The sequence below is a fragment of the Catharus ustulatus genome, chromosome 5 (genome assembly GCF_009819885.2).
Source record: "Catharus ustulatus isolate bCatUst1 chromosome 5, bCatUst1.pri.v2, whole genome shotgun sequence".
Lineage (NCBI taxonomy): Eukaryota > Metazoa > Chordata > Aves > Passeriformes > Turdidae > Catharus > Catharus ustulatus.
In genome coordinates, this window is record NC_046225.1 from 72,946,885 (window position 1) to 72,963,573 (window position 16,689).

Below are 16,689 nucleotides of genomic sequence, written 5' to 3' on the forward strand. Positions count from 1 at the left end.
ATTTATGGCCAAGTCCTGACCCTCTGGCCTGCCTGTGTTAAGTCTTGTGGCACTTCCCAGAGGCTCCAACTTTATCTGTGGGTTTATGGAAGACATGGATTTGCTCATGTGCAGCCCAGGTGAGATGGGATGGACATCACTGAAATGTTCCCAAGTGCTGGGAGACAGGGACACACACACTAGAGGGAAAAACACCTTCAAACTTTGTCCTGACTGAACTGCCATGCACAGGAAGATAAATGTCAGGGCAGAAGCCAGGTCAGTGCTGTTTGCCTTCTGGCCAGCACATTGATTAAGGACAGGTACATCCCAAAGTGGACAGAGGAGGATAACAAACCTCAGCTGCAGAGGCATTTGTGTCTCACCAGTTTTTGTCTCACTCTCCTGTCTACCTGTGCAAGACTACACACAGTGAGCACCCCCAAAATATTATTCCTGCCAAACAGAACACCCTTCAGGGTAATCCTTCAAATGAAAGCAAACTCTTCAGAAAATTCCCCCAAGAAAGCAGTCTCATGCTGTTGGACACCAAGCAGGTTATGTAAAAAGCAAACCACCCTTCCTGCCTTAGCAATAAGTTTGTGTATATCAATATGTAGGTGTGTGTGGGCAAGGGGATGAAAGGAATACCAGAGCTTTTATTTAAAAACATTATTGTACAATTCACACTTGTATTCACAAAACATTCTGTTGGAGTTGGTGGATGGATATTCACTCCATTTCTCTGCCAATATTTTCTAGACCTGGTGAATTTCTTTCTACTTCCACCACCACAATCCTCATTTTAAAAAATGGCTTTTAAGAGCATGAAATGTTTTTGAGAACAGATTTGAACAGCAAATAAATTATACTGGTTTATGAAAATGGGCATTTCTGTTATATTAACCCACTATTCATTATACAAGGTGTCTGGCACATCCAAAATAGACAACCCTTGTATTTTTTAGACTCTTACTGAGTAAATTCACATTTAAATCTTGAATTTTCTTTGATTATGTAATCCTTATCCTGACCTTCCACCATTTCTGGAAGATCTTTAGGTTGTGAAGAACAAAATGGAAATATCTACTTGGTGTATTCAGTGAACATCCTCCTATAAGCACAGCCAAACATCTTCAGCACCGATGTGAGGCTGCAGAGCATGGAAAAAGTAATATTTCTCAGCTGCCCATTACAATGCCACAGCTTTTCTGAGATGATGAATTAGCTCAGAACCTTTCTGTCAATGCAGATAATATAGATTTAATTGTTCCATTTACCTAGAGATATTAAATTAAAATATCTTTTAGTCCCATCTTTCTCTCCCAACCAGCCCAAACAGTGTTTTGCTTTTGGCAAATTTTGCTGCTGCCTATTCACCTGTTAATGAGTGCAACATACACCAACCACTTCCCTGAAGTGTCACAAGATTTCCCTTTCTGCCTGCTGAGAAATGATCACTTGTGCTTTGCTCATGCCTTGTCACCAGCTCTTAATCCATCAAAGGCCTTAACACTCACCCCATGGTTACCCATTTGCCAAACAGCTGCGTGTGCAGGACGGTAGGAAAAGCCTTTGAAAATCTAGATCAATTACATTATATTCTCCTTTAGCACTGTATTCCATTTTTAAACTCTAAAATGGAGAGAAAAAAGACTAGCACTTCAGCTTTGAGCTACAGTGGTGATTTATTCATCTCTTGTCTCATTTAATTGCTTTATAATGCATTTTATATGATTTCTTAGTGGATTCCTCTGTATATTGATCAGTTTCTCTGGTTAAAAATTCTTTAGATCAAACCAAGTAGTAGTGGAACACAATCTTGGGGGTTCTCTGGTCCTTTTGAAAAATACCTTTTCTTTAATAATGCATTAATTTTTTTTTTTTTTTTTTTTTGTTGATGACACCTTGACCTTTGGATTACAGTTTTGCAAAACTTTAGAGAAAATGCTACAGTATTTTGCAGAATAAAAGTAATAATTTGATCAAAACTCCTGGATAAATGATCTCATGTTCTCAGGATGATGGTACCCATAAGTTTTACTATAACTACCTGAACTCCCATAAAACATGAATTTAACATCATTTATTTTTTAAATAGGCTCCATTTCACATCTTTTAGCTCTTCTTCAGATTCAATATGGGGCTTTTTTTGATTACAGCTATGCTTAAATTCATCTTCTTGCTTCTACATTTTGTTTCCCTTCATATCACTACTGAAAAATCCATCTTTCCCACATTTTAGTATTAGCTTTGATAACATCATTGAGCTGCCTTTTCCTAGTGATAAATATCTTTAAAGTTTGCCCTACTCACACTGATAAAACTCTCACAGGCTTATTGCTGAATTGCCAGTAGTGCTGATTTTCAACTTTAGTCCATTCTGATAAAGACAAAATAAAAAAAATTGTGTCAAAACAGAAGTTGGAGTGACCTACTTAAAACCAGTGAGTTACAAAGTTACTGGGATATTTTTACAATATGCTAAAAGCTGAAACTTCAATTTCTGGTGTGAATCAAACGATTTGAAATTTCCAATGTCCTTCACAGGGGTAACCCAAGTAGTATGGTACTTGCTGTTCCAGGATGGTTTCCAGACTGCCCAGTGCAAACTGGAGCAAAAAAAAAAAAAGTTGGGAAGTCTTCACAGCCTTTCCCAGGCAATTCCAGTCCTACTTGTTCAGCTCTTTTCCTTTCCATTTCCCATTGACTTCCTTTCATCACAGAACTGCAAAGTTCACTCCAGTTTTCCCAGCTTAAATCCAACCTTCTTGACCTTTAAAAAATGTCATGGCTTTTTCTCCTTCCTGAACCTCAAAAGTCTTGGAAAATAGGATCTGGCCTCATTACCTGTTCCTTGATTCTTTCTAGAGACAATTCTTTTTATTCTTTAGAAGCACAGGCTTCTTGCCTTCAGTTTTTACAGCTTTTGAAGTAACTGCTGAGTACACTTCAGTCTCCTCCTCAGTTGGCTTTGGTCACATATTCAAACAGCAATTCTGCTCTGTTTCCTCTCACTTCCTTCCCTTGCTGCCTTTATCCTCGATTTAAATCTTTTCTTTCTTCTCTTTTCCTTTCCCAGAAAATGCCTCTCAGACCATGGAGCTCAAGCATTCCCCCAGCACCACTGTGCCCTGTCCCCAAGTGCCACATCCCCAGGGCTTTTGAACACACCCAAGGATGGTGATTCCAGAATGGCACAGGGGATTCTAAATTCCATTTTAGCCACTTTATTCTAAGGCAATGAAATGATTCTCTTAATTCTACTTTTTTAATCATACAGAAACCATAATCAATGCCTTTGTAAATGGCCTGAAAAGCTGCAGATAGAAATTGTGCTCTAATATTAATGATCCACATTCACAACTGGCAGAAACTGATTAAGCTTCATCAGCTTCATTGAATTTGGGCCCATTCTGTCCCCTCAACTACTGCTACACAATTTGTATATGATATAAAGTTCTTAATATTGTAAAAAAAAAATCTTTGTAATTTTTTTAAATACAACTTTATTTACACTTTATAAAATAAAAAAAAGTACAAACTTTAACTTGGAGGAACAAGGAATTGTTCTTAATTATTGAATCCCAACATTAACACATTGATGTTGTCAAGATGCACTCAGTCTAGTTTTTAGCACTTAGTTATAATTCGAATTATATCAAAAATTGAATTAAATATGGAATATAAGTATTTGCTGTGCATATTATTGATCTGTATAATGGCACTTTACACCTGCTTGTTTAAAAAAAAATAATAAAAAGCTCTATAGAATGTTGGGTCACAAATTGTAGCTCAATAAAAAGCTCAAACATACATTTTGTTTTGTTTAATAAAGAAATCTTAATGGTAGGAAGAATTCTTCACAGCCCCTCCTCGGCTAAAAGAGACTTTAACACAAGAGTGCAACAAAATATTTTACCATGTCAAATTGAACAGGTTATTTTCCTTCTGTGAATTCATAAAACCAGCTCATAAACTTTTAAAAAGAAGCTAAATTTACAGTACTTATTCCACTGATCTCTTGTTGGGTAGTAAAAATAGGCTGACATTAAGCTGGGGGCTACAATACCATGAGTAATATTTAATCATCCCCAAATGAGCTTTTTTAGATTATTTTGTTAATTCCTGTTCTCAAAGCAAACACAGAGACTGAACAGTTTTTGCTTTTCCATCTCACAGGGAAATTCCTGGGTTCTTGGTCCGAAAGTCACATTTAATATTTCCTGAACTGGTGCAATTTCCCTTTTGTTCCTTCTAAAATAATCTTGATGGTTTCAAGTCTCAGATGAAGAAGTGCAATCAGGCAGGGGAGGATCAGCTCAGACACTTCCAGACACCCACAATCCGTGCATCTCCATCCCACCAGGGCACCTGATCACTGTGTGGAGACCCAGACTGTGAAGTCCATGAAATTTGGGGCATGATTCACCCAAAACCACCCAAACCCAAACCCACTGCTTTCAGGAGAGAGCACTTGGTAGCACTGCTTGCACTGAATTACTGAGAGCACTGATATAAAGGGCTTTAAAATGACCAGCACAGACCCAATCAACTACACTGAGATGAATCCAATCCCTGCTCTGGCAAGACAAAAGCAGATTAAATAAATAAATAAATAAATAAATAAAGGAATGTTTCTTCCTAGTCTATCAATCTAGCAGACTTTTCTAGTTTTATATAATCTACATATTTTATACAATCTAGCAGATTTTTATATTTTTTCAATCAGATGATGCATTTTCAGTTGCTTATATGTATTTTTCAATGAAAAGTTGTTCTGTTTAGCAACACTTCAGTCATCAACAAGTACATTCACCTGCACAGACCAAAGAGTAATATTTGCTGGAGATGCATAATACATAATCAATCAACTCAGAAGAAAAAGCTGTGTATTATTTATTCAAATCATAGAAACTTTGATGTAGTGGCCTAGTCTTGATGTATTACTGAATCTCTTCTCTTATATGGCTCCTGTCAGTATGACTTCTGCAACAGCACTGAGTAGAGAATAAAAAACACACTTGGGGCCATGAATTTATTTGTTTGTACCTTGTTTTCAAGAAGAGATTTCCCCCTGAGTTACGGATCTCAGAGAATCAACTGAAAGTTTCAAATGACTAAATAAGAGTGTTGCAATAATTCTGTCAGCAATTCAACAAACTCACCAGTTTCAGAGAGCAGTTTGGTAGCTTCCAGCACCTTCTCAGTGTACACCCCAGTCTCATAGTTCTCCATCTCGGCGTTGATGATGTGGATGACTCTGGCCGCACGGCCCCGGATGGCGCCCGCGGTCCTGTCCAGCGTGTCCACGTCCCCCTCTTGCAGGGCAATCACACACTTGTTCACATCTTCCAGGATGTGGTTTTCTGGAATCCACGGGAAAAATACAGCTCATTCTGTTTCACTCTTCCTCACAGCAAAGCTTACTGATTTGGGCAAATGTCAGTATGTTAAAAAAAAATGATATCTACCTTTATCCAGGCTGCAAAACAAAACCCTTCTGTGATATTGTCACATAATAGTAAAAATCTGTGATATTTATCTTCAGTAAGGACTGGGCTACATCATCTTACCTCTACTGTGTGTCCCAACTTGTTATTCCTTGAAAACCAGTCAGGTTAATTTAAAACACCACACTGAATTTTATCATAATGAAATTGTAATTAAAATGAATGCAAAAGGGAAAACAGTCAAATATTTTGTAGCAATTTTCTGAAGGTGAATTTACATTGTCCCATAAATGTTTATTACATTTGGCTCATTTTTGCCTAGGTAAGACAGAAAAGAAAATAAATCACTTTGAAAAGGCAACAGCAAATTGCCTTTGTAGATAGCACAAAACCTGGGCGTGAGCAGTCCATCTCCCTCACTCCATCTATGCCAGAGAATAAACTGGGAATTTCTAATAACACACACTATAATGATGTGTGACTTGGCATAATCTGAAGCAAGAGATGACAACAGTGACTCTGCTCAGAGGAGGTGATATCAAGACCCTTTATTGGATTCTTGGGAGATGCATTGTTACTGTTATTTCCTGGCTCTGAATCAGACCATCCACTCTCATGTGCTGCAGTATCAGAATTTATGTAGCATTCTCACATACAAATTACGTGAAAGCATGAAGAAGACCCTGGCTAGGCCAGGCATTATTTCTCTGCAGTCAATAGAGTCAAAATAATTTTAGCAAGACCATGACTGAATTTCATATTTGACCAAACTCAATCTGAGACACTCAGTGACTCCAAACAGCAATTTGATTTTCTGCTAGAGACACCTCTAAACCAAAAATGAAATGCTGTTCTTTGGAGTAGTAGTAAAACAGAATTAATCAGTTCACCAACTGCTTTTTGTTAATTATCCTTTGCCACTAAAAAGAATGACTCACTAATCTTCACAGTTAAAAATGCCAAGGTTGGATCATTTGAGGGTTTCAGAAATGTTTTACATGATGTCGAATTTTACACTGCAACAACTCTGGATGGCAACTGAAAGTCCCCTGAGCTGTGAATCTGAGTAACTTGCAAGGCAAAATTCTTTGTTTAAAACACTCCTTACTCAGATTGAAAAGGCAGTGCTTTGTAAAGTTTTTCTTCACTGCTTCCATTTCACCATCACCAATTTCCTCTTACCATGGCCCAAACAAATTTTGCCCAGCAAGAAGCAATACATGAATTTGGACAGTGCATTTGGAATATGAAACAACTTCTTAAAATTATGGCCAGCTTTCTTCTGGTAGCCACCATATTATTAAAACATACCATCAAATGTGACAGTCAGTATGAAGAGGAGGAGGTGTCACTGCAGGAGGTACATTTAACCAGATAGTGGCATTTTGAATGTTTCACTGGTTTAACATCCAAAAATAAAAATACTCTGTGTAAGCTGAGGCTACCAAGCTTTACAGCAAGAGCAAGAGGCTTTCTGTTTCCTTGTGTTTAACAGAGATGTCTGTGCAAAGAATTAGGAAAAAAAGAATCTAAACTTTACAGAAATAATACTTCTCAGCTGCCTTGGAAAGTCTAGGTCTAAGTCAAAACTCTCTTTGAAGGAATTAAGACTCGAGGAAAAAGAAATTAAAAACACCATCATCCATTCAAATTACTTTTGGTTTATGGATACATGGAGTAAGCAAAATCCTCAAACAAAGATGAAAATAGCCATTTGAGCCAGATTTCCAACTCTGGCACATAGACTGGGTCTGCAGTTTACAGCCTGGTCATCCCTTTCTCAGAACTAGTTCTGCCAGAAAATGTTTGTCAGATTCAAATCTCAAATAAAAATCAATGTGCTCCCATATTCTGAAGTACCCTTCTATTCAGAGAGCTCATTTTCATTTTCTTGCCATGGCTTGCAAGAAACACTTGCAGGATTGTTGAACAGAGGAGTGTAATTAGCTAAATCAAACCTGTTAATAAGGGTAGCAGGATACAACCAAACCAGATAAAGAGGGCATAAACTTTTTTTTTTGGAAAATTTAGGAAATATCAAGGAAAATAATGTAGAACAAAACATAAAATTTTGGCCAGACTGTCTCATGAAGTTTGGCTCCTCCAAGACATCCAAGGAAGCAAAGCCCTCTTGGCGCATTCCATGTCCTTATGCACAACAATGAAATTCACCCTTCTAAGCGAAATAGGAAAAATGAATTTTCTACAGCAGAAATTAATCCAAGCCATGCAGCACTTTGCAACTACAGCATTCACTGGGTATGAGCAAATTATAACAATGCTCTCTGCCACAAGCTGTAGCACTTTAGCAGGAGGATGGATGGAGAAGACTGTGACTCAGGGTCAGTGTCCTTCCCTTCTCCATCCCTTCTTTACCCTCCCAACCCAATCCATCCTGTGATTGTGTAAAGTTCACCTTTCCTCCTCTTGCCCACAGCTGCACGAGGATTCCCACAATTTCTACAAATACTCTCAGCCTGGAGCAGGTCTGGAACACATTTTTAGAAGATGGCCAAAATCCTACTTTGTGCCTGAGTTGAAACAAAGCTTCTCTAGGAACAGAAGTACAAATAGGTGCTATTTTCTGGGAGGTGAAGATCCAGCCATTGCTACCAGGGATCAATTAGCATGGTGTGCTTGGCCCTACTGAGTAAAGAAGATCAGCATTCCAATACAGGCAGACTAATGGATTCATGATGCTTTCATCCACTGTGTCCCAATACTTTCATTTAGGAGAATATTTTTAGAAAAGACTCTTGACCCCAGTACCTGAAACAGAGAGGAAATCATCCACTGAAGTGATGTCGTCGACAGCCTCAGTGAGAACTCGCACCTGCTTCTCCCACTGGTCCTTGAACACATCCATGTTGTCCTGGGCTACTTTGCTCTGGGGTCTGGCAGCCAACGTGAGTGCAGCATTAATTACCTGTTAGTCAAACCCCTTTGTTAGAGAAGGAGTAGCTTTTTTTTTGGTTTTCTGTTTGTTTTTTTTTTTTAAGATAAAGTGCAAATAGATTTTGGACTGTGTTAAAAATACAGCATTACACCCCATTTGAGATGAAGGGTCTCAAGATATGGATGCATTTTTCACAGTTTGTGGAAATCAGGCAACAACCTCATGACAAAGACAAGGCTGTGCTCTTCTAATGTTTTTAAGTGCTAAAAGACTTCTCAAGTATTTTTTAGCAGGAATCTTCACTCACCTGTGGGCACAGACTATCAATCTGCGTGGCTGCCATACGGACTAACTTCACACCTTCTTCATTATTGGAGATTGAACAGGCCAGATTTGCAACCTGCAATGAAATCATGAAATCATCAGGGTGAGAAGCAAGTTTTAGGCAAGTGAGCCATTCTATATCTTTCTCTGTTCTTATTAAGCTTTGCCTGAAATGAAAGAATTGTTTACAAGAGGAATAATACATCTTCTGTGCTGGTGAACAGAAACCCATTTAGATTATTTCCTTACTAGCAAACTGAACTACCCATCTTCTTTAGATTTTTCTCAGAATCTTCCTTCACTGTCAAGTGTTTCACATCCTCCTCTATAGCTTGAAAATTATCTGCTGAGAAGTCATACAGGGAAGGCTGAACATCCAGACATTTATCTGTACATTTCCTTTTCTCAGTTTCTTTTTCCTCTTATGAACTATATTCATTATTAATGTAGGTAGTCAGATTCATCCATACACTCTGAGCTTGACAAAAGGAAGGATTTTTGATGTCTTAACACACAGAATCACACTTTTCAACCCATAATCAAAATTGGTATCTTCACTGATGCTGGGCAGTTACATTTCTCAAATATCTTCATTGTTTCTGATGTTTTTGTGCATGTTGGAATAATTTTAATTTTCAGGTAGACTTCTTTATTTTTTTGTGTTTGTCTGCCCTGCAGTAAAATATCCTTTAGTAACTTAGAGACATGAAATAACTCTGTTGACACCTTGCTCTGCAATATAGGTCTGAAGATCTCATTCAGAGATCCTTAAATCCACATTTACTTGCCCTGGCACAGCTTTGGGAAGTCTGAACCTCTAAGACTGAAGGCTATTTGGATAAGATAAAGACTTGGAGAGACATCTGAATGAGATCTAGAAATCAGATCACATCTCCAGACATGGCAGAGCTGTATCTCTGTGGCTTGGATTCAAGTGGAGGAGCATGTTCTCCTAGCTCAGACAGCTCTTCCAAAAATCCCATTCCCAAAAGCTTTGTGCCAACTCCACGAATCTGCCCTGGGTTTTCCAAACAGCAATTCATGTCCCAGTGCACATTGTGATATTTAAATCACTAAGGCACATTTTGGGATGGAGGAATACAGGATATTTTTAAATCATCCAAAATTATGGCTCTTTATTATAATCTTCATTAAAACAAACTTATGAAATTTTAAATATGCTTCTTTGATATTATTTACTGTGCCTGAAGGCATAGTATCAGTTGGAAATTATTCATGAATTAGTTCAAATGCCCTCATCTTTCCAATTTTCCTCCAGTCTCCCCTTGTGGTATTAATCTGTTCTCATCTGCAGTGCACATCCCTGCCTTACCCTGATCCATCTGTTCTGCATAGAACCTATTTCAGTTCCAGTTCTGTGCAGCGTGGTTTGCATAAATCACAGTGCCAAAGCCCCAGCAAGAAAAGAACCCAAGGCTTCAAAGAGTCTTGCAGGCATTTCCTAGTCAAGATTTTATCATGATGCTGTGATTTTTATTTTCATTTAATGATGAGACAAATGAGTTGGTCTGTTTGTTAACAGCCTTACAGCCCTCATGTCAAAAACATTCTTCTGAGCTGACATCTTCCAATTAATTTACCTCTTTCTGTAGTCACTCCTTTGCACACATCAAACCAAACACTTTTATCTTCACCAGAAACAACAGCTAAACAGGATAATATTTAGAATTCATTAACATGAGTGGAAATTACAGGCTTTAAAAAGCAGTAAATGATATCAACTTTAGCAAGAGCCACCTTCCTGTATAGGAACTAAGTGGCTTTTCAGACTGCCCTTACATTTTGTGATTAATATGACAAGAATTTATCCCAAGGTTTCAGATGTAACATTTACTGTTCTGCAGATAGAAATATGTAACTGAAGGGGGCTGGGTGTCATGAAATGGCCATGAAACTCTAAAGCAGGTCTTTGAGCTCCTCAGGAAACAAACACTGCAGATATAATCAGCAAAATAAAACTTGTTTTTTCTCTGTGTCTGTTAATTACTCTTTAAATAGAATCCAATGAGATAATACTTGGATGTTGCAAAGTGCCCTGTTTTTCTGAGAAGGATACAGACACAACCAGAGAAATCTCTTTTTCCCCTTTTTTTGTAAAACACAGTTCAGTACGTTATTTTGGTGTTACTACCAACACAAGAGTACAAATGTAATTATTGCTGCATTAAATATGTATCAAAGAGGATTACAGTTATCTGTTTAAAAGAAATAATGATACACATCAGGTATAATTCTAAATTTAATAGTTTCTGTGGCATATTTCGAGCCTTGCCTAAATACAGCCCTGTATCATCAGCAGTCAGGCAACAACAGTTCCACAATCCAGCAGGGAGTGTGCCAGCCTGCACCACAGCAAGATCTGATTATGTCAAATAAACATAGAGATAAGCAAATTCCACAATGGCAGATGCAATCTGGATAAAATTGAATTCAGCAATACAAACCTATGACTTTACCCAAGTTTAGTTTTGTAAAAGGAGGCAAGAATTAGCTTTTACTTGATCAAGCCTGTGTTTCAGTGCATGAGCATGGATCTGTGAAACAACACAAGCTTTAGGTACACTCAATCACCAGGTACTTCACTTTTTAATGATTTAGATTCACTTTGTTATCAAATACACAGTCAAGTCACCATCAATAAAATTCTTGGCACAGCAAGGTCCACATGCATGCTCTCACTTGATAGAAACCACAAAGTAATTCCCCCTGCTTTAGCTTATTATAAATTCTGCAACTTCAGGTATTATTCCGACCTAAAACTATGAATTAAAAAAATTAAGACACAATTGCACCCCACTTAGCTGAGACATTTGGATTAGGTGCCAATCTGATCCCTTTTGACAATGGATTAAAAAAGGGAGGCCCTTCCAGGGGCTGTTCCAGGTGCCTGGTTGACTCATCCTCTAAATGTGTCTGGTTTATTATTTAAACTCAGATTACAGCTGCTCCTGATGATTGTTGAAAAAAGTATTACTGAAATAAAAGATGTTTTACTGGTGCATTATAACTTGTTTGGCATGAGTATATTTAACAGAACGTGCTTTGTGAAGAACACAGACACTTTTGAGGTTGGGAATTTCTTTAATGTACCACTCCTGGGCTGGATGGATCAGAGAGCTTGGAAAGGAAAATAAAAAGGCTGTGTATTAGTGCAGCTGCCAATTTACCAAAAGTTTGATTTGAAGCCTTTACCTTCGCACTTCAAATGCTCTTTCTCCACCAAAGCATTGAAGAAGTTTCCTGAGAGGCTATGGAAGCAACCAGGTAGGTTTTTTTTGGTTTGTTTTTTTTTGTTTTTTTTTTAATTGTTTACTAAATTCCTTGAGAATACTGAAGTCACTGAGTGCACAAACAGAATTTAAGATTGTATTGTGATGAATGTGAACTGTCTGAAGAGTATTTATATCAAGTAACACATTTTAAATACCAAAATCAATGAACTGAGTGAATCATTCTCAAAAATACGTGAAACTGCTGTGTAGATGAACATTATTGTCCAGAATTTCACGACTGCTAAGCTGCTCCTACACCATCAAAACAATTGCTGAACACCTTAAACCTGGCCTGCAAGAGCAGGGAGAGGTAATGAACAAGAAGATAAACATCCAGCTGCAGTGATGTTGCATTCTTCTGTAATCACCAAATGCATTGAACCAGCTCTAGAACCGTGGGTGTGAAAAAGCAGGAACCAACTCCTCCATATTCAATTCTATCAGTGGCACTGACAGCCCAAGATGCATTTCTGCACCTTGCCATTACATGCAAGGAGTTCCATTAGTTTCAATTATTTAAAATACATACAGGACCAGTTCCTATAAAATTTATGTCTGTAATTTTTTTTTTTTTTAAATTTCGGCCTCAGTTTCCTGCTGGATAAGCAGATTGGAGTGGGGAATGACTTTGTTTCTAATGCAAATTTTTATTACTCTTTGTCGTGACCTTAGGACAGGAAAACTTTTATTTCTGCCACAAAATTGCACTCCTAACTACAAAAGTAATCAAGGATCTTTCATATCAATTTGCTCCATTTTTACACTGATTAAAATCAGGTGTAGTTACCTTTCACTGTGGTTTTAAATGAGACTATTTCCATTTTTGACTTGAGCCCTTTGTATTATTAAAGGTAACTATGACTATCAAGATGCATTGTGCTCTTCTGACTACCAAAACCCATTGTCTTCTGGTTCAAAATTAAATTCAAAGATTTAACATGGCCATTTGGAATTCAACCTAAGTGAAAAGGTCCAAAAGAAAAATCTATTGCTTAGAGCAAAAATTTTTTAAAAAGGGAGCAGTATAAGCTACAGCAAAAGAGTAATAGAAACACAAAAGCTGCAGAATATTCTATTTTTTAACATTTTCCTTTTATTCTTTTTTTCTCACCATAAATTTCTTAGAAGAAATGATACTGAAAAGGCTCTATTCAGCTTCCTCAACCATTTAACCATTCAAAGGCAGAGAATGAAACCTATTTCTATCTTAGCTTCTTCGTTTTCCATATTTTTTAAAAAATGTGGTTTCTTCTTAAATAGTTTTTAGTCACGTTTTTCTATGTAGTTTATGTTTTCACTGTAATTAACCAGTGGAAGAAATAGGAAGAAAAAAAAATGCAAGGAAAATGCCCAGTAATTTTCACAAACCCAAGACACTGGTAAACTTTTATGTCTACACCACACATTTGAGAAGCTGAAACTTTTTGAGTGATTCAGCTTGAGTGGAAAATGGTTTAAGTCAGAGACTTCTGCAGCACTCACAGGGGACTAAAGCCAGGCAAATAATCAATTATCATGTTCAGCTGATGAGATGTAACTAGCTGAGCTGTGGTATCTCAACTATTTGTAATTATTTATCCATTCACTTAGTAATTTATCCAGATATTGTTTCAATCTCTGAATCCTTCAAAATTCTGACATATATTAATGTTGGTACTGCTGTAGGCAGCCCAGTGATATTCATGGAGCCACAAATAAGAGATTTTTTTTCTAAAAGAGAGCAGAGTTGAAGCCAAGTTACCCAAGATCTTCAACTTATTTATCCTCGCTATACTCACTCAAGCATTCTATTATGAGCAAAACTCTATTTATCACTAGACAGGATGTTTTTGCACATACACAAACAAGTGCCAAAAAAATCAAAATGTCACTCAGAGTACACATTGCAGCAGATTCCTGTTTCTCATCCTGCACTGCAGTGCCAGCTTGTACTGCCATGAAAATATTAGACTGTGGCCTCTCCCTCACAGCCTATTCCATATGGCATGGGGGGGAACCTCATGCTGGATAATATGGCCAATTTCCCCTCATTTATATTAACCAGTCACTTCTCTAAAAAAGAAATGGATTTTTAAGTTCATCTGTACATATATTTCACATCTATTAAATAATCTAACTGCATGCAAAGCAGCAAAAAAAAGCATTTCTTTTATAAATTAATAATAACCTGATTTACTGAGTTTGCTGTTTGCTTTGAGAATTTCTAGCACCAAACCCTGAACATATTTAACATGAGCTGCTCAGACATTTACAACATGTATCTAAGGAGATTGGTATCAGCAGGATGTTAGAAAGCTGCAGAGCACTTCAAGCACACCAGCTGAGTGTTTTATTTCATGTCTTATATGCTGCCCACTGAACCCATGAAAACCACTTTTCACTCTCAAAAGGTTAACAGCATTTTCTCTCGTATTTACTACAGGAATGAGGCTTTTCCACTCACTTCAACTCCCTTCAGACTTGCTCTGCATCAGATTTAGTTGGAAGAGCTTTAAAAGATTTCTGCTTTTGGTAACGTTCCAAGTACCTCAGACTTCAATAAGTTCAGCGGGTCTTCCCTGCCTCTAAGATTCTTGAAGGGAACCTAAGATTGTTGGAAGCCTCATGTGTACAGAAAGCTCAGCTCTAAATGGAAAGATCCTAATTTTAGACTATTTCAATGAAGTGTTGTTAAATCATCCTGAATCTCCTTCATTTTCCAGGACCATTTTAATGCATGCCACAATTAAGGCTCATAGGATGGAATAAAAGGGAGATCAAAAATGAAGTACCTTGGAAAGTCCCTCTACTTAACTATTTTCACGACTGAAAAGAAGCCAACTTTGGCTCATGTTGTATTGTAGAGCTGCCAGTAAAGAACAGAAGAAAAAGGTAACATATTATGTTTGATCCTTTACTTTTAATATCAGACAGTAATAATGATTTCAGATATAAATAAAAAAAAATAGAAATAAATACCATCCCTTCTTTTCTTTCCTTTCCCTTTACATATGGAATTTGATCACAAAACTCTGTCTTCCTGAAACAGGACAAGTTTTTGCACATTGATGGGCCTCAACTGTGATGAATGTGCTGACTGCAAACTCCTTACAGTGTCTTAAGACGTCCTAGAAGAAGAGTAGGACAATCTCTGATTTTAGACCATCTTTCCAGGACATTGTGATTGTTTAGCAGAATCATCACAAGAATTCTCTATGGAAAACAGGAGAAAGCAAATTGATTAAAGAAAAAAGGAGGTGATCGTCTCAGGGCATTTCTCCAATATGAACCTGAGAAAAATAATTCTGGAAATTACTTCAGTTTTACTTTTTTCTTTTTTTTTTTTTTCTTTTTTCTTGTCTTTTTCCTTTTTTTTTTTTTTTTAAATCAGAGTTTCAGTTTTAGTTCACTTTAATTTGTAAAATTATGCAAGCAATGCTGTTGGACACTTGCAGTGGAGCACTGCCCAGAACTATCAACTGCATCCTCAGCTGGAACCAATGGGCCTGACAGGAACTGCCCCAGTTCCTATCTAAAAATCCAATCTCACAATTAAAAACCCAGGCCCACAGCTGTCAGGAGTTCTCTGTTCCACTGCATCTCTAAATAGCTTGAAAAGGCTTTAAAAAGTCCAGAGCTGAAACTACTGGAAATGCTTTGTGCTTGACTGAAAACTCCCTTAGGAATTATGGATGCTTCTCCCTTGGTTTCTTAAGGGTGTGTTTGTGAGCCATTCAGCTGGAATAGAGCATTGAACAGAAGCACTGGGGAGCCCAGAGATGAGGGCAGCAGGAAAGGGGTTCCCTCCTGAGGTTCGCTCCCCCAGGAGTTGGGAAGCAGAGCAGGGCACTCAGCTTCCTCCCTTCAATGATTTGCTCACTACTTTGATGTAAATTCTGAATTTTCTCTCTATACCTGTGCACCCACTGCTGAAGAAATGAACAGCTGGAGTAAGCCAAGAACAGCAGGACTTGGTTAAAACCAGATTTGTAGTTGAATTTTAACTGACCTGAGCAAACAGCATTGCACTGATAGAATGGAGGTCTTGCAGGAGTCTTTCTCCTACAAGAAAGCAGCTGTTAAAGATGCAAGGGATGTGTTCCCTCTTCTTCATCTGTTCAGGTGGATCATGGAGTAGGTATCCTGTTCTAAACCATGCCACTCACATGATTGTTGAGTCTGGACAGTCTAGCTAAAAGTGATTAATTTCATTCACTGACTTTCTGAGTTACAGGTAAAACTGCATTTTACATTGCATTGGTTCACACTTTATTCTTCCTTTCACAGAAATCAAAGGTAAAATGCCCACCTACAAGAATTCCTTCTGCAGAGGTCAGAGACCAGAGACCCATCTCAATGCTTTTTCACCTCAAGGTTGGGTTACTTTTCTATTTAATTAGGTAATAGGTAAACAATTTCAGACACTATTTCTCCATTACTGGTCTATTCACAGTGAAATACCAGTGAAAAAAGAATGCAGAGGAACACAACAAAAACTACAGCACTATCTCTGAAATGTCAGAGACATTATCACAGACAACAGAACCTTTACCCAACAGTCACTGTTACATTCCAAAGCATGCAAAATGGCCAAAAGAATTTTTTACTCTGGTACATCAGCAAAACTCAGGAAGTTTTGTGTATTAATCCTTTCTGGTCAATTTGCAACCAAGGCCACTGCTACTAAAACTCATCATGAATTATGAGCAATGTATCCTGAAATATCCAAGGAGCAAGAGGGCAGTTGGTGTCCTATGGAAACAAG

General features: G+C 37.7%; 1 protein-coding gene across 1 annotated transcript in view; it reads right to left on the bottom strand.

The window, feature by feature from the left end:
* Window positions 1-16,689, bottom strand: part of CTNNA2 (catenin alpha 2) — a 406,333-nt gene that overhangs the window by 51,625 nt on the left and 338,019 nt on the right. The window contains 3 exon segments of the mRNA XM_033060738.1: window positions 5,148-5,348; window positions 8,202-8,358; window positions 8,636-8,728. Of these exon segments, the coding sequence (XP_032916629.1) occupies window positions 5,148-5,348; window positions 8,202-8,358; window positions 8,636-8,728 (451 nt within the window).